The sequence below is a fragment of the Notolepis coatsorum genome (assembly GCF_963971535.1).
Source record: "Notolepis coatsorum genome assembly, chromosome: 13".
NCBI classification, from domain to species: Eukaryota; Metazoa; Chordata; class Actinopteri; order Aulopiformes; family Paralepididae; genus Notolepis; species Notolepis coatsorum.
This window is the reverse complement of record NC_140177.1, coordinates 118,869,593-118,889,615: the sequence shown is the minus strand read 5'-3', so window position 1 is coordinate 118,889,615 and position 20,023 is coordinate 118,869,593. Positions and strand designations below refer to the sequence as shown.

Genomic DNA, 20,023 nt, shown 5'->3' with positions numbered 1-20,023 from the left:
TGCAGCAACACACACATGCGATGGGCGGCACACACAGGAACATACACATGACATTTTTGGGTCCCGATGAAATTTTGTCTCTGTGCTTGACCCATCCCGTCATCCTTCCCCCCAAAGGCAGCCGGGAGCAGACATGGGGGCGTGGGGCCGCACCCTGGGATCAATCCAAGTGCTCCTGTCCGTCTTCGTCAGGGACGCGACAGCGTTAGTGATCTGTTCTGCATGTTTTTCCATTGGGTTTATATTCTGGAGTGGAAACTCTTGTGAGCACAGGGAGAACATGCAAACTCCACACAGAGAGGCCCGGGAGATACCCCACCTGGGTACCTGGCAATGCGGCGGCCTGGTCCCCAAGTGGGAATCGAACCCTCGACCTTCTAGCTGTGAGGTGACAGTGTTAACCTCTACACCACCGTGCGGCCACGTGCTAGTAGTGCCTGAATACAGGATGGTCTAAGCCTCTTTTATCTGTGGGTTTCTCCAGTAGGGATCTTGAGATGCGGTGGGCTTTGTTATCCCAGACAAATGGCAAGATAAGGGGATCCAAGTTCTTTAAAAAGATGCAGTGAGAAAAATAGGCAAGTTTTGAAATAGATACAAGAATCTAGGGAGAGTTACGACCATGTTTGTCACCATTTCTGTATAATAAAATTTAAATATAAATGTGGGGTTTCTAGGTATCTTGATACCTAGTTATGTGAAGTGGTATCACACCAATTTGAATTGTAATGAGCTGAGCAATTCTAGGTCTATATTATCTGATAAGGACATGAATAATTGTTCAGAAATCGTACTAAATTATTCGATACAGTCCTTCAAGTGGGGAATAGAGTTGTCTGGGGACTGAAAGGCAAACCAGCATATCATCTGCATACACACTTAGACAGCTTTCCACATTCCCCATATTCACACCGTGAATATTACGATGATTCCTCGTGCATAATTGCTAGGGGCTCCAGGGCGACGTTGAATAATAATGGAAACAAAGGTTCTCCCTGCCTCACCCCGTGCTGTAGTTGAAAAGGCCCAGATTATTGGCAAGGACTGAAGATGTTGGATGGAGACATAGCATTTTGATCGATAATCAATAATCGATATGCAATTAAATAGTATGTTTTGAAAGTATACATGACTATAGACAGTATACTGTATAAGTGAGAAAGTTAGAACGTGTGAAGCAGAGCTCAGTGAAACACGTCGTCTACTCCATGCCCCCACAACCAGCCTGTGTCTGTGACAAACATTTAAACATATTTTCAGTGTAACCGGGACAATTAGGTGCCTATCCACAGCATCCTGGCAGTGTCTGAAATGTTGGGCATAGTCATGCAGTTTGGCTGCTGCCGCTACGTCATACTGCTGATTGACCGACAAACCACTATTTGACCATGACAGACAACAAACAAACAGTGACTCCTTGGGGACCGACTCACTGGGCGAGCTACTTGCAGCCTCATATTGTGAGCAGAATGGCTCTAACTCGCAGTCTGTCTAGGCCTGATAAGCATGCACATGGCCTGCATTCATATAGTGCTGTGGTGGAAGGCCGTCTGGCTCTTCCCTCAAATACAAGTTTCCCATCGTCTACCATTCTCCCTCACGTCTACCCCCTCCTCCCCCCTCCACCCCGTCACCCCTCCCCTTCTCACTCCCACCTGTGCAGACCAGACCACACCCCTCACAACTCACCCCTCCTCCCTCCTCCACTTCCCCAACCCAATCAACCCATTTGACCTAGAGACAACCCCTCTCCTCTCCACTATAAAGACCTAGGTTTTACTGGATTCTCGAGCTCTTTGGAAGGATACTATCCTTGTCACTCCTGGCGACTTCCAACAATAACTCTCTATCTATTTGTACTTGATACTCTGTTTAAGCTATATAAACCTGTATTCTACATCTGACTGAGTACATCCTTACTCATGGTAAATTCCTCTACAGAGCTTTTTATCCAAATCGCTTTACAACTTATGCCTCACATTCACCCATTCACTCACACATTCACACACCGATGGCAAAGGCAACTATGCAAGGTGCCGACCTGCTCATTGGGATCAGTTAACGGAACGTAGGCCAAGTGCGTCCACATTTTTATAGGATTCTATCACATTTTCATAACAATAGCACCCTGCGCCGTTTTCATTGAGGTTTCTTACAAATTAACGATGCTTTATCTTGTCCTTTATATGCCGATTATCATTATAATCTTAAATTGTACCATATGTCCCCCTTTAGACAACATATGTAATGCTACCAGCGCACTTTTGTTAAGATAATTAGTTGGCCATTCGCGGTCGCTATACCGAGGTTGCAGTAATAGTTTAACGCTGTTCAGATCACGTCGGAGAATATAGACCCATCCCAGTGACCTGCGACCTGTGCTAACGCTCTTGGGAAATGCAGTGTTGTAGTTCTCAACATTTTCAGCCTTTAATTTTAAACCAATGCTGCCATCTACTGACAACAAAAAAGTGTTGTCTAATCGTCACCTTGAGAGCTACTTCCGTATACAGCGCCGCCCCAAACCCATTCTAGAGGTTCCCACTTTTTGCCGGGAGTGGGGCGTGGCCGTATTTGGTCCCAGACAATAAGAGTGGCTGCAATTGGTCACCGTGACGTTAGGGATTAACTTTGACACGCTGTAGGGAGGTAACCTTGATGACGAGACAACCGTTCTACCTCTTGTTTTATAACTCTTGGAATTTATAGTTTTAAATGTACATACATTTTTATAGATATTGGCTTTTATAAAGGTAATAATTTTCATGATTTTCCAAAGAATAACCAGGCCTGGAAAACATATTTAAATTCCAATACTTTTACAAGATTTCCATGAACCCTGAAAGATGACTGTGTTCCAGAATTGTAACTATTTTTACGCAAAATGTGTTCAGCTGCGGCTATTAATAAGTAGTGGACATTGTTAGGGTAAAAACCTGATGTGACAACAACTATACAAATATATTGTCCAAAACACATGCTATTGAGCAACCAAAACTCTGCGGTAAAAAAACACAAAAAAACAATAATAATTGATTGCTGACACTCAGGCTACTAACCAGTAACCAGTACATCACAGTGTGACAATGGGGTCTTTAGTTGGGGTTGCTGGTGTCAACTTACCTGTCTCTGGTTCTCTGTCTCCAGTCGCAGCCTGGCCTCGATGCATCTCCTGGTCTCCAGGAAGGCCTGGCGCTGGGCTCGGTCTGACAGGTAGCTGATGAATATCCCTGCAGTGTTCATGCACATGAACAACGCCGCCTGGGCCGCTACCTGCCAGACAAATGGAAAGACGTGAGAGGAATAATAGCATCACCAGCATCAGTAGATCAGAGGGGTTTTGTGATGTTAGTGTTTTCGTTGGGAAAATGTTTCAAAGGACTGTGTATGATATATATCATATATATATATATATATATATATATATATATATATATATATATATATATATATATATATATATATATATATATATATATATATATATATATATATATATATATATATTAGAGCTGGGCCGTTAATATAATATTATATATAATAATATAATTAACGCATTAATCTAATTTTTTTCTTTTTTTTTTTTACCTTTATTTACCCAGGGTAGGTTCGCTGAGCACAGATGCTCTTTTTCAGGAACGCCCTGCTTCACATTCACACAGTTCCATACACACCTGGGAGCTGCCCAGTACAACCACAGTTGACACCATTGGCCACTGAGCAACTCCACTGGAGCAGTTGATTCAAGCCATGTCACATAGTTCAAGTTTGAAATGATTCTTTCTGTTTTGCTCCTGAGAGTGCTAGATACTGTACTGTACTGGTAATATTATTTATTTGTGTTAACTTCTGAATAAAACAACTTATTAAACACAAGTACATCTTATTGAACATTATTTTGATATTTCATTACCAATTATCATAGCAAAACAGCTTTTTCAAACAGTCTGTAATGCATTTTGGAAACGGGAGATGGGCTCATGGTGTAATGGGCCACCTGGCCTGAGAAACATAAGGAGGAAAGAAAAAGTAAGGACTTACTTCTGGTCATTATTTGAGTAGAACACACATATTTTGAATGCCATTTTAATCTAGATTAATCTAGATTAAATCCAGGATTGCAGATAGATTAATCTAGATTAAAAAAATTTATCTATGCCCACCTCTAATATATATATATATATATATATATATATATATATATATATATATATATATATATATATATATATATATATATATATATATATATATATATATATATATATATATATATATATATAATAACAGGCTCCTTTCATATACATGGATGAATTAGAATCTGTTAAAACATTGTTTCGGTTTGCAGAACAATGGGAGTTGGACTAAAGAGCTAAAGAGACTATAGTTAAATGGGACATATTGTAATCCTTTTCAACAAGGTCCCCTAAACATGTCTTTGAAGTTATTTGATGAAAAAATCAGAGTATGCATTTTAGCAGCCTCTATACCCCTCTGTTTCAGTCCTGTTCTCAGTGGGCTGTTTCCGTGCCTGTAACAAGCAAGCTGATATATATAAATATGTATAAATACTAGGGATGCTCGATATTGGCTTTTTTACCGATACCGATATACCGATATTGTCCACCTCTTAATTTCCGATACCGATATATGCAGGGTTTCCCCTGGCAAAAAACGGAATAATTTCAGGTAATTAACATTACATATGTCTTGTTGTGGAATTAACATAACATTATGCATACTTTTGACAATAAATAAAATCTGAATTTGTTCTTACTTGCTTGCCTGGGTAAATAAAGGTTATAGAAATGTAAAAAAAATTTAAATAATTTTTTTTAAACCGATACCGATATTTTACGATATCACATTTTAATGCCAATATCGGTAGGCCGATAATATCGGACATCCCTAATAAATACGACAATTATCGTACATCTAGCAGTGGTGCGTGAGCCTGTACCATCAAACAGAATTCAGATCCAACTTTCAGACTAGACATTCTAGATGAAATATGAGTCAAGATCCAGCTATAGTATAGCAATCCTGTCATTAAAAATGTTGTCAGAAACATATTTTATGTTCAACTTTAGGTAGCAAAGAGAAGATTTACACATAAGCCGCCATCTTGTAAATATGCATTTTATCAAGATATCTTCACCAGCACATACAGTACACACACGTTATTAACTACAGCGATTGTGGCTGCAAAGTAGACCCAGGAGACCCTTCATGCCAAATGTGGTGCTTTTGGTCACACATGGATGATTCCGCCGAATCCTGCAGTTATCTGCTTAGCTCGCTGGCAGCTTGTGACTGCAACTTGTTCCTGTTTGCGGACGACTCAGCCCTGCTGGTCTCTGACAAGAACAAGTTACAGGTTGAAAAAACCCTCAGCTCAGAATTAGGCAAAATCTGCATATGGCTCGCTGATAACAAACTATCATTACACATGGGCAAAACAGAGTCCATTCTCTTCGGTTCAAATAACAAACTCAGCAAGACCGACGGCTTCTCAGTTACAGTGGGTGACAATATTGTCACAAGGAAAGAAGAAATTACCTACCTGGGTTCCATCCTAGAGGCAAATCTTTCCTGTGACAAAATGGCATCCAATGTAATAAAAAAAGTCAACCAACAAACTCGATTCTTGTACCGGATCTCCTCACTGGTAAACAAGAATACCCTGAAGACTCTGGCAGGGGCACTCATTCAAGGGTACTACGACTATGCTTGCACCTCATGATACCAAAGCACCTCAAAGGCGCTAAAAACTAAATTACAAACATCTCAAAAACAAACTGGTCAGACTACTGCTTGACCTTACTCCTAGAACCCACCTCACCCCTGCCCACTTTGACAACTTAGGATGGCTTAGAGTAGACGACAGAGTACAGCAACTTGCAATGGGCCTGGTCTACAAGATACACTACACGACCAAGGTACCCATGTACATGTCAAAATACTTCCAAAAGGTCAGTGAATACCACGGTCACAACACCAGAGGGAGCTCCACAAATCATGTTAAACCCAGATTCGGCTCAAACAAGGGACTAAACACGTTTCGCAATTATGCCACATCAATGTGGAACGCCCTACCCAAAGCTGTAAAGGAATGTGAATCACTACCCACTTTCAAAAACACTCTCAAAAAACACCTACGGGAGACTGCAATTCTAAACTGGCCCCTGTAAATGTCCTAACACAACCCCCTCCAATGTACAGTAAAATACCAAGTATGGTATTGTCAATATTCCAATGTACAGTTTTGCTTGTACAGTTGTACAGTGTCCCCCACCCACCCCTCCTACCCTCATATTATTTCCTGGTTGGCCCTAAAAGCAGCCAATGGACTAGAGATCCCATATCTGGATTATACAGTGGTAGACCTAGTAGTGGGGGGGATTACCATCACACAAAAGAGTGGTGGTGGAACACCAGCTATGGCCTCCTTAGTATGAATGTAATCATGGAGTATTGGGAGAGGCTGTTCGGGAGGAGTCACCTCAGAGATGCTGCTTTCTGGTCCTTAGTGAGCCAAGGCCTTGGCAGCCTGCCAATGTGTGAAAGCACCCCCAGGCAGCCATTAAGCCATTACATTCTTAAATGGGTGGATACTGAGCCTTGACCAGGCTCAGGTCTGTGAGCAGAAGCACGTGCATGCACATGCACGGATGTGCACGCGCGTGCACACAGGAATGCGCTGCACTCGACTGATGCGCCAACTCGCTAAGTACTACTTTGCATAACAATACGGCCGGTCGTCATTAAAACATAGTGCAACCAGTCGTCCCATGAGCAACGCATGCCTGGCCTTGACCCTGGGCTCGATGAGAGGAGGACATTTGTAACCCCAAACCATTCCAGGTGGAGCTACCCCAGCACCGCCGGCTAGCCATGGTCTCCCAAATAGACCACCAGGATGTGCAGGGCCAACAGCAGTTAACCCTCCAGCATCGGGGCAACAGTGGCTCAGGAGGTAGAGCGGTCGTCTGATAATCGGAGGTTCGATTTACGGCTCCTCCCGGCAGCGTGTCGAAGTGTCCTTGAGCCTTGACACCTAACCCCTAACTGCTCCTGATGAGCAGGTTGGCACCTTGCATGGTCGTCGGTGTGTGAGAATGTATGATTGAATGGGTGAATGTGAGGCATAAGTTGTAAAGCACTTTGGATAAAAGCATTATATAAATGCAGTCCATTTAGCATTTACCTCCAGAGCATGGGCCCCGGGAAGTGGAGGTGGAGGATTGCCCACGGAGTCTAGGTTCATCAATCTGTGCATGCGTTGTTCGGGAGTAGGTGCGGGAAAGCGACTATAGCTCGGCCGAGAAGTGCAAATCGACTTGGAATTGGTCTCTCGTGTTCAGGAGACTCATGCGTATAAAGGTCTATTGGATCATGTCTCCAGCACCTCCACAGCCGTAGCTATGTACAACCACTTAGGCCATGGTTAGACTAGTGTATTTGTGGCGTTTTTTTATACGTTTTTGAATAAGTTTCATGTCCCTATTACACAGAAATGCGTTTTTTGGCGTTTTTTTGTGGATACGGCTGAAACGTAAAATTGTGTTTGCGTTTTGGAGAAACGCTAAAAAACGCGCAGACAACAGCGTGTAGTCTGCATGAGCCGTTGTTGCGAAAACGCCCATGCGCAGTAGATACCATCTGCGTGCCCTTCCGGTGACAGAGAGCTGTCCCAAACCAAATAGCTGCAGCTACTATGTGTTTCAAGTTTCAAGTTTCTTTAATAGTTGTCATACAGAAGTACAGAATACTTTTATACAAAATGCTTCTTACTGTTGCGCTCCAGAGACTGTGCAAGACAAGATAAGTATGAAATAAAATAACATAGTAAAATTAGAAGTAAAAAAAATGAGGTCACAGTGTTCAGTTTAGACATATGTACAATGTTCGATGCAGAATAGACATAGTTACCATACAATATACAATACTGTGCAGTGTACTAATGTACAATACTATATAGTGCAAAGCAGAAATGGGATGAGGTACAATTTAGGTACAATTGTGTACGAGTTGTAGTGCAATCCTTCATCAATAAATATAAAGTGTGGGGAGTGGGTGCTACAGTGTGTTTGTTTAAAGTGAGTGTGTGCTGTAAAGTGTGTGGAGTGGGTGCTACAGTGTGTTTGTTTAAAGTGAGTGTGTGCGTGTGGATGTGTGTGCTATGTGCGTTTGATGGTTGTTGTTGTGTAGTGTTCATTGTTCGTTTAGCAGCCTGATGGCCTGGGGATAGAAGCTTCTTCTGAGTCTTTCTGTGCTCGCCTTGAGACTCCGGTATCGCTTGCCTGACCGCAGCAGTTCAAAGAGGCAGTTGTTCGGGTGACTGGAGTCTTTAATGATTCTCTTAGCCTTGCCCCTGCACCGCTTGTTGTAAATGTTCTGGAGGGTCGGGAGCCCCCCTCCAATTGTGCGTTCGGCTGAACGTGTCACTCTTTGTAGTCTGCTTCGGTCTTGTGCAGTGCTATTCCCAAACCAGGAGGTGATGTTGCCAGTCAGGATGCTCTCTATTGTACATGAGTAGAAGTTCTTAAGGATCTTCTGACTGACTTGGAACTTCCTTAGGCGCCTCAGGAAGTAGAGGCGTTGTCGTGCCTTCTTCACAACACTGTCAATGTGTGTGGTCCATGTCAAGTCCTCGGATATGTAGGCTCCGAGGTACTTAAAGCTGTTGACTCTCTCAACCGGTGCCCCGTCGATGCTGAGGGGGCTGTAGTCCTTGACCCCCGACCTCCTGAAGTCCACAATCATCTCCTTTGTTTTGCTGACGTTCAGGGAGAGGCTGTTTTCCTGGCACCATCCCGCCAGGACCTTGACCTCTTCCAGGTAGGCCCTCTCGTCGTTGGCAGAGATCAGGCCCACCACCACTGTGTCGTCAGCAAATTTGATGATTGTATTGCTACTCCGCTGAGCCACACAGTCGTGTGTGTACAGGGAGTAGAGGAGGGGACTCAGAACACAGCCCTGGGGGGCCCCTATGTTGAGGGTGATGGATGAGGAGGTGCAGTTGCCTGCTCTCACCACCTGGGGTCTGCCCGTCAGGAAGTCCAAGACCCACTGGCAGAGGTCATAGTTCAAGCCCAGGTCCCTGAGCTTGGCTATGAGTATGGAGGGGACTATGGTATTGAATGCCGAGCTGTAGTCGATGAATAGCATTCTCACATAGTTCCCCTTCCTCTTGTCCAGGTGTGATGCTGCTGTGTGCAGCACATGGGCTATGGTGTCCTCCGTGGACCTGTTGGGGCGGTATGCAAATTGCAGGGGGTCCATGTTGATGGGGAGGGAGGAGCAGATGTAGCCCTTTACTAGCTTCTCAAAGCACTTCATGGCTATGGAGGTGAGAGCTACAGGGCGGTAGTCGTTGAGGCAAGCAGGCTTGGATTTTTTGGGTACAGGGATAATAGTGGACTTCTTCAGGCAGGTGGGGATGACAGCCTGTTTACCTTATTAATTAAGAGAATAAGCCTCACGATGAGATTGACAAAATGTATCTGTTACCAGAACTTATGTCATTGTCTAAATTCATTCATTTCAAAACAGTGTACTGTAAAACATCACCTAAGAGGTGTGATGGAGCTGTTTGGACATATAAAAAAGTGTCTTTAGAAATGGAGCAGGGAGGGATACCAGGGGCTCTAGTTCTACAACAAGCACGGCAGCGTGCGCTGTCATTGTCCCGTACACAGTGGGTGTTCCGTGGCCAATCAAGCGTATGAAAATCGGCAGACCCTCCAGACAATGCGTGTGCAAGAGACAAGGTTAAATATTAATGGATAAGGTTGCTTTGACGTCACTGACAAGTGGGCCCCTCCCCTGGCGAGCCAACGAGCCGAGGCAGCCGCTGAAGAGGACGGGAGTGATGATGTGGACGACAACATTTGACACCGCAATAGTAATGGAGATAAAATAATATGAGGCGGGAAACAAATCGATCCATCAATGAGGGGCGGCGAGTTGGCGCCACAGACATGTCTGAAACCGCTACACTGTTAAAAAATATTGTGATTTTGAAATAAGATGTGTTGTTCTCCCCATCTAAACACATACGGATGTATTATGGGTGTGTTAAAGGAACACGCCAACATGTTGGGAAATTAGCTTACCGTCTTCTCCAGAGAGAGACAAGAAGATAGATACCAGTTTCCTCTCTGTGCGTTCAGTAGAAAGCTATCTGGCTGCATGCTAGCCTAGCTTAGCACAATGAATGGAAGCGGACATGACCGGTTAGCCTTCGGGAGAGGTGTTAGTTGGACAATGCCTAGGCTAACTGGTCATGTCCGCTTCCATTCATTGTGCTAAGCTAGGTTAAATGTTGGTGTTGCATTGGCTAGTTTTCTTTTTTCAACACATCTTTTTTTAAGAGTGCAACGTAGCCAGCTACTGCAGCCCTTCCAGTAATACATGGGGCAAGATGGAAATGTAAGATTCCATTTGGCAAACAGCGTTAGCCAGAGTTAACCCCGGTCACCCCCTACACTTTACTCTCTGGTCTTGCGATTCTAATTTGGTTATTGCAGTGGCAAAGAAATACAGCATCTAAAACAGAATAATATGGAGCACAGTAATGTAGGCTGTAAATCCAACCCCAGTTTTGAGATTGACGACACTGCCTGCTCCAATAGTTAGATTCCCTTGAAGCACTTAAGAGGCATCCTAAGAGCACTATAAGCACATTAGAGTAAAATATCTAAAATCACAGGAAATTCACTGTATTATTTTAAAGATTACTTTTAAGTGTACTTTAAGTGTAAACACCATAAAAGTACAGCAAATTACTTTTGATCAAAATATTAACCATTAAATAAAGGTTGTAATCTGCAAATTGATTTAGTCAGAATTTATCCTTACAGAGGGCGGCTAAGTGGCACAGTGGGCAAGGCACTCGCCACTAACGCAGGAGATGCTGGGTTCGAGCCCAGCTCTCAGCGTTGCTTCCGGCTTGGCTGGTTGTTCATACTAATACAATTGGCAGTATTAGGGGGTGGGAAAGCCGGTGGGTGGGGATCGGACGTTGTGGACAGCGACTCCTACAGGTCGGTTTGTGCGCCTGTACAGCAGAATCAGGAAGCAACGGGGGCAGCGTGAGCCTCCCACACGTTACTCCTCGCCGCTGAGAGATCATGCTGTACAGGTGAAAAGATGCGACAGCTGCCTCCTTGCCTCCTCGTGTACCGAAGGGGACACGTGATGTAAGGCTTGGTCCACAATGCAGCCGACCAGTGGGAGGCATGGTCTAACAACGTTCGAGACAGGGGGGGGTAGAATTGGATAATACGAAATTGGGATGGGAGAAAAAATAGAAAAATGGGGAGAAAAAGTAGATACAAAAAAAAAGAAATTATCCTTACAGAATTATCCCATTGCTTAATTGTCTTGAATGTTAAATTACATTGAATTATATGTAAAAACGACCTAAAATAAACAAATGTTTCTGTAAATTATTTGCTTTTCCACTTTATTTGAATTTGGGTATTTTACTGTAATTTGACAGTAAGTATTTGGCAAACGTTGCTGCCAGACATTTACAGTTTTCTTTTACCTTTTTTTTTATTTTTTTTTATATACTGTATTACTACTATAGTGTATTATTAGTATTAGTGTAAGCCAGTCTTTCCCAAACTGTGGGGTGCGCCCCCCTTGGGGGACCCGATTGAGCAGCAGAGGGGGCGGAGGGGGGGGGGGGGGGGTGTGTGATGGAGAGAGAGAAAGACGTTGTAGTTCTATGGTTGTTCCACTATTCACAGCGCTAACGCGGAACAAAATATATTCTGATTTAAAAACAACGTGTTGCACGGGAGAGCTATGAACAAACACTGTTGCCATCACACAAAAACAATTACATCTCCTGTGGTAGTGAGATAGCTAGCTGACACGATGTTAACTATCCAACTAGGGAGATAAAGACAACTGAAAACAAAATGGAAAAGTCTTTGACAATGACACGGTCAGGAACAAGCATTCCAGGTACACATTAACATCATTCACGTTACAAAGCCCAAAACGATTTAAATCCCATTTAAAGTGGTTACCTAACTCAGACCCCTAGACCCAATAAATGCACATCAGAACACTAAGAGGAACCTCAAGTTTAATGTTTGAATGAGACCAGTAGAAAGAAAACTTGCTATACACAATTAGAATGACATTCTCTGAAGCTGTGCTTCTACTTCTCCACCAACAGCTTAGTTAGTTACCCCCACACTGTGGAGCCGACATGCCTAGAAGGGCAGTGAATGCCCTTAAGTTCATCCACAGAAAAAGGAATATTATGAGCATTATCCCCTGTTGAGTAGGACCTGCTGTCTCTGTGAGAATATTATAAGCCGTTTTGCCTATATGGTTTGTGGTTTGCTTACTTGCCATTTTGGCTCAACATTATTTAGATTGGGCTATGATACAGATTACATGATGAGCAGGAAAGAGGAACGCAGAGAAAGACACACACACACACACACACAGAGAGAGAGGCTGCATATGGTAGGCAGCAAAAAAAGAAATTCTTGCTTTATATTGAGAATTCCCATATACAGTATGATATAGCATTCTGCGTGACTGTGCTTGGTGGTTAGAGGTACCTGTATAAATGCTGAGAACTCTAATGTAGTTTATTTTACTTCTTACTTTGCGAAAACATGAATAACTGGGAACATCACAGCTTTTATTTGTACAGAAGTACTGTATATACATTACAAATTATGTACCAGGCCAAGTGAAGAGGGAATAGCTGTATATTTTATTAATTTATTTGTATTATTATATTTTTTTTTTTACAATTAAGTACACACTTCTTAAAGGAAAACTCCAACATTTTGGGAAATTAGCTTATTTAACATCTTCCCTGGAGTTAGACAAGAAGATAGATACCTTTTTTGTCTCTGTGCGTGCATTTAGCTTAGGGAACAGTCGCTCCGTTAGCGTAGCTTAGCTTCATCACTGGAAGTGGGGGGGTTTTACAGCCTGACGTTCCCTACTGCCCTACAGTCAACTAAAAACCCTCTAGGGGCTTGTATGTGGCATTCTCCAAGAAGCAAAGTTATAGCCAGATTACATCAATATACCCCCCCTGTGCACACACACACACACACACACACACACACACACACACACACACACACACACACACACACACACACACACACACACACACACACACACACACACACACACACACACACACACACACACACACACACACACACACACACACACACACACACACACACACACACACAAGGAACGTTTGTTTATTTGTAAAACGTTTCGAAACATTATTTGTTTATGTTTATTTATTTGTATTTGTAAACATAATAATTAAAAATAATTAATTCATTCATAATACATACATACAAGCAGGGCTACAGATAGACACTGAAGTAGGCCATACAGCTTCATGTTTAGAGAAAATAAAAGTAAAGAAACTACAAATAATGACAGGAAAATTTTACAAAATAGAACAAATAATACAAGCTCTATGAAAAGAAAGCCATCAAACCACAGTTTGTATAGCCCATATGGAAAATATTGGTGAGCTAGGAGATGTGATTTCAGTGCTCTTTTGAATTTCAGAAAAGAAAAATCCTAAATAGGTGGAGGCAAAGAGTTCCACAACTTTGACCCTCGGTAGAGTATACTAAACTGAGATTGGGAAGTGCGGGAAATCAGAAACAGATTTTTACATTGTAGTGGCTACCTATGTTATTGTTTAGGGTCTGCTTGCATACCTTAACAACTCCAACCTCTGACACATGTGGCAGGGTATCAAGGCCATTACAGATTATAAACACACCAGCAACCCCCCCACCCTACCACTGACCCCACCCTCCCTGATGAGCTTGATAACAGAAACAACCTGGAGACGCCCATCAGGGCTGTCCTCCCTGCTGACCGTCAACCACTGACTCTCATCTACTGACATGTGTGATGCACAGAGCAGGATGAATGCACATAAGGCTACAGGCTGTAATAAACGGTGCTGTACAGCTGACCACGGTCCTAACTAATATTTCCATCCGTCACTAAGCCCAGGCAGTTGTCCCTACATGCTTCAAAACCACCTCCATCATCATGCCATTGCCAAAATACTCCTCTGCTGTAAGCCTTAATGACTTCTACCCCGGTGCACTCACTCCCATCATCATGAAGTGCTACGAGAGGCTGGTTCCTGGCTCATGTCGGTCTGGCCTTTCACCCTCACTGGATAAACACAGATTTGCCTACCGTGAGAACAGGAGCACAGAGGACGCCATCTCCCCGGCACTACACTCAACCACCTGGATGAGAGCACCACCCATGTGAGAATCGATTCCCATCACATTCCCATCGCGGTTAGGAGCCGAAACCCTACCAATATTTTGCCATCGACTAAAAACACACTTCTTCAATCAATATCTGAAATGAAGAAAAAAAATTAAGAAGAAAATACACTAACCTTTTTACTGTCTTATACTATCATGCACTCTTCCTACTATACGAATATGTCTTTACTACTATGCACTCAAGACTGCAGCACCAGTGGCGTCGTTAGCCCTGGGCTTCCGGGGCTTTAGCCCCGGATGTTTTTCTCCTAGCCCCGGATCTAAAAAAAAAAATAATAATAATAATTTTTTTTTTTTTTTTTTTTTTTACTTTTTTTTTTTACTTTTTTTTTTTTTTTTTTTGTCAGCATCCCCATTGTCTGTGCTGAATGTTTGTTAGTGTTTGGTATTTTTTGTTGGTTTTTAGTACTTTTAAACATTTTTAGTAAGTAGTTTTCATTTGATCCTATAATTCTTTCATTCACCGATTTGTGGACTTTTTTTTTAGTGTCCTGAAAGGCGCCTTATAAATCAAATGCATTATTATTATTATTATTATTATTATAATTATAATAATAATAATTATAATTATTATTATTATTATTATTATTATTATTATTATTATTATTATTATTATTATTATTATTATTATTATTATTATTATTATTATTATTATTATTATTATTATTATTATTATTATTATTATTATTATTATTATTATTATTATTATTATTATTATTATTATCATCCAGGAGGGAAAAGACACTTTGGATAGTAGGGACTGCATCTCTGCCTGTCCTGACCAGGAAACACTTTGCAACTGTGATCTCCTCTGGCAATAGTTGGATATTGTAATGTGTGGCGAGGGGTTGCAGCAATTCCACTGAGAGAAACTGGTCTGAGGCTGGATAACATGCCTGTATGCCTCTCATAAGTTGTTATCCAACTCATGAGAACCTGCTCTCAAGCTCTTGCAGTATTCTGTCGACGACTGGATAGAACAGTCTCTGTCTCAGCTGATCTCCTGAGCTGAGGTCTGAGCTTGTGCCACAAGATGACTCAACTACATACTCGCCCATCCTTTTCTGCTTCCTCCTTTGGCTGGTAGTATGTTCCTCAATCCAAAGGCCATTACATATGGCCTTTGTCCTGTCATACATGTCCACTGCCATCTCTGAGGTGCGATAACCTTTGAGTGTGTCCTGCACTGTGCTTTTAAATAGTACAGATATTGAAGATGTGCACTTTAACGCAGCAGCACCTGGAGCCATCCATACCCATGTCCAGTGTCCTATAATAAGCTTTAATCGAACCTCGGATAGTCCGGTTGGTTTGGGGTGGTGTGAAAGCTCATTCACTCTTGCAAGTGAACCCTGCTGCGGTTCATTTGAGATGTGAATGCAAAGCGGACCAAAGGCAGGAAAAGACCCAAAAATCGAATCTTTTTTTTATGAGAAGACTGAAACATATGTATATAATGAAACACACAATAGTTTTTTTCGATTGCCTAAGCATGATTTTGAAAACGGGGCCCGGTGTTTCAAAACACACAATTAGCACAACCACACACACAATTATCAGAACACCTCAGATCCTTTGCTAAATTAAACACTTGTCAAAACCATACACTAATTTTGTTACCATATGAAACACACATTTCATAATGACTTAATTCTGTTTGAACCAGTTACACACACTGCTGTGCTTAACCTAAAACACATTTAGCAATTCTACTTCTCAGTGATTAGAGTACTGTAAGTGAAGTACGCAGAGAATGTGCAAATATACAATAAATTCACCAAACACTACACAAGACCAATGCTGTAGACTGATGAAAATATAATTTATTTATCTACATATACCCAAATCAATGATGCAGACTGATGAAAAAAATAAAATTTTCTCTCCATATACCCAAACCAATGATGCAGACTGATGAAAATATAAATGTTCTCTCCATATAACCAAATCAGTCAACATTTCAACATGGAGAATCACAACAATACATGTCCCAGTTTTCATGCTACTATGTGCATAACACTGTAAGCTCAGCAAATATCAGACAAACATAAAATACTGTATCCAGTACAGGTTAAAATTACAGTAATACAATTTCTTTTTGAAAAAATCTAAACAGAAAATACTAGACATTATCTCTTTGCCTAGCTGGATCTGGCAAGATAATTTTTTGTTGTGATTCTCCATGTTGACATGTTGACTGATTTGGGAAAATGGGAGAAAATTTATATTTTCATCAGTCTGCATCATTGGTTGTCTTGTGTAGTGTTTGGTGAATGTATTGTATATTTTCACGTTCTCTGTGTACAGTACTTCACTCTCCTTCCATTTTGGTTGAAGACAGGTGAACTCACCTGCTGCATTTTTATAGTGCTTAAACCTGATTGTGTATCTACAATTAAGCAATGGTGTGTTTGTGCATCTGATAGCTGTGTTAACCAATTGGCTCATATGTGTGGTAATTTGACATTCTGTGTCTAATGTAATGCAAGTGTGTTTAGTGTTTTGCAAATCACTGTGTGTATTGTTTTGCAAAAAGTGAGGCTGACATTGTAGGGGTGCAAATCTGGGCCTATATTTTGCTCCTTGAGTGTAAGGTTTTGATAATTGTGTAATACTTTTGATTTGAGTGTTTATGCAATTGAAGAAAACTGTAAAGACTAGAGATGAACTGTTTATTTATTTTGTACATAGGCTGTGCATATGTTTGTTTGTTTGTTTATTTGCTTATGTGTATGATTCTTAACTGTGTTTTTATTTTGTTATTGGTGTATATGTGTATGTATGTACAGTATATATATATATATATATATATATATATATATATATATATATATATATATATATATATATATATATATATATGTGTATATATGTGTATATATGTATATTTGTAATCATGTAGGGGCTTCTTGGACCAGATCAATGTTTAATCTGGCTAAATAAATAAATAAGAAACTGATGATTTGGTCCTGTTAACTTTGAATTTTCTATGGGGACTGCCCAGATCCCTCTCATGGACCTGGACCTCACTTTGAGAACCTCTAATGATTCTAGTTATTCAGTATTCATCTCTAATTACTCTAAAATTGCGTATTTCTGTGCTAAAAAAAAAAAAAAAAAAAAAGGGGGGGGGACCCCCCTGGGCTGAAGCCCCCAATGTTTTCTAACCCTAAAAACGCCCCTGTGCAGCACCCTGTAAGAGTTATACCCTTCCTGCTGACTTGTCGTACATAACTTGTAAGTCGCTTTGGATAAAACCATCAGCTAAATGATCAAATGTAAATGTGAATGTAAATCGACTTCAGCTCAGCATTCAACAACACCATCCCCTCCAAACAAATCTCCAAACTTGGTGACTTTGTGGAAACCAAGGACCTTGATCAACCTATCTGTATGCAACTGGATACTTGACTTTCTAACCAACAGACCCCAGTACACATAGTCGGGCGGAACGTACACGGATCGGACTCTGCAGAGGTCCGCAAAGCGTACTCAAAGCGGACTAAAAGCACAAAGCTAAAATCTTCTAACCGCGCGGACGTTTGTGTCATTTGGTGTCACACTCAAATCTGCTCGGCGTGTGGATTGACATCAACCTGCATTAAATGTGACACCAATCTGCATTTTACTCTGAACACTCACTCCGTGCCAAGAGAGAGTAGGGCAGGATCATGGTTCTATGGGTAGGATTGGTCAACTTTGGCAGGTAGATGACGCAAAATGTTGTTTTACTATCGCTAATCGTTATACATTCCAATTCATATACATTTGGACCATTTCCTTTTTTTTCATCATCTGAAGAAACTTGAGAAGTTTGAATGGCTTTTCTAATTTAGAAATCTTGGAAATGGAGATAACCTAGTGTAAAGTGTCACAGCCAACTAAGTAACACTGGGTGGTATGACATCCTGATCTTATATATGATTATGGGGAATGTCTGTAGATTCTTCCTGGACAATGGAATAGAAACACGTTATGTGTAAACACATGTTAAAGTGCCACAAGTCAACGAGTGACACTTTGTATAATATTCTTATGTTTATTATATATGATTGGAGCTATGTATATGACCTGTATACTCTTTATACACTTATAAAACTATGTTACAGTTAATGTGCAGTCGGAGTGAAGAGCAGGCCTGAGCTGAGAGCAAGTCGGCACAGTTTAACCCTGTCCGGTCTGCATAGAATATAGCCAGCAGTCTCCCTCGTCTGCATCCCCTTGAGTTGGGGCGAGTGAGAACGAAGGGGGGGGGGGGGGGCCCTTCGGAATGCAATCTCTGAGCAGGGTGCTTTCCACAGCAGGTTGTCACACTCTGCGTAGAGTAGACAAGGATAGGTACAAGTGTGTGCATATATATGTGTACACTGTATGCTATATATATATGTACTGTATTATACATGTAAGTGTATCTGTATATATCTGTAGTATTTGTTGGGCTATGTACTATGTACTATGTACTCATGCTGGAGGTGTGAGTTGCTTTCACTTCAATACTGCTTGGTCTGTACAGATGCATCTGTCTCCCTCCCTCCATGGGGCCGGCAGACGCATTAAACTGGTTAACCCTTTGTGGGGTCTGAGTGAGATGGGGAGTGAGGGGACTTTCCACAGCAGAGAACAAAGGGAGTCTGTTCCAGCGAAAACGTTACAATTACTTTCCGAGTTACGGCCTAGTGGAGTAAAATGGGAGGAGAGCCAGTCCCCACGAGCCGTGCATTGACTGGCTGGTGAAATGACATCACGGTGACAGCGCTGTATTTGGACCAATAAGCAGAAGAGATCTGGGGCCCTTTATAAGGGCCAACTGGCGAGATCACAGGCAGATTTTTACACTGAGCTGGAGAGATAGGAAGATGTTGCTTGCGGGCACAAGCCGTGCCAGATCAGACTTTTTAGAGAGATGGAGATCCTGCTGCCAGACACGGGGCCCAAGCCGAACCAGATGAGATGTTTTGTTCTGTGCATATTTTAACTGAAATGGACACTTTCCACTTCAGTCTCTTCTTGTAACTAGCTTTTTCTAATTAAAAATACCTCTTTATAAATATCCTTTGTATCCTGTCTTCTGACCAGACGGCCGGACGGCCGGGTAAGCATGAAATGTGTTTTGCCTTGTAACTTCACCCTTTGCGTTTTGATTAAAAAGACGGGTAAGCATGGAGATGTATTTTTGCATTGTAACTTTACCAGTAATAATAATAATAATAATAATAATAATAATAATAATAATAATAATAATAATAATAATAATAATAATAATAATAATAATAATAATAATAATAATAATAATAATAATAATGTGCCTGTAATGTGCCTGATTTATGATGTAAAAAGCCTCTGGAGTAAGGCTTTAGCCAGACGGAGTATTAATGATGTAAAAACTTTAGAAGTGGGGTTTTATCCATACGGAGGCCTAAAGAGAAATATGTCAACCACGCGGTAGAAAGAGACATATGATTATGCATTAAGGCAAAATAGAATAAGTGGCTTTATCCCTAGCTCAGGCCTAAAGAGAGAAATATATATCAAGTAATGCCATATAGTGATAATACGTGTACTGTATCATGGGATTATCAAGTAAAGCCATACAGTGATAATATGTGTAAGTGGCTTTATCCCTAGCTATAATGGGATTATCAAGTAAAGCCATATAGTGATAATACGTGTACTGTATCATGGGATTATCAAGT

General features: G+C 41.4%; 1 protein-coding gene across 1 annotated transcript in view; it reads right to left on the bottom strand.

Moving 5' to 3' along the window:
• Positions 1–20,023, bottom strand: part of adcy8 (adenylate cyclase 8 (brain)) — a gene marked incomplete at both ends in the record, with an annotated part of 388,672 nt that overhangs the window by 201,488 nt on the left and 167,161 nt on the right. The window contains 1 exon segment of the mRNA XM_084327783.1: positions 3,124–3,273. Coding sequence (XP_084183909.1) covers positions 3,124–3,273 — 150 coding nt within the window.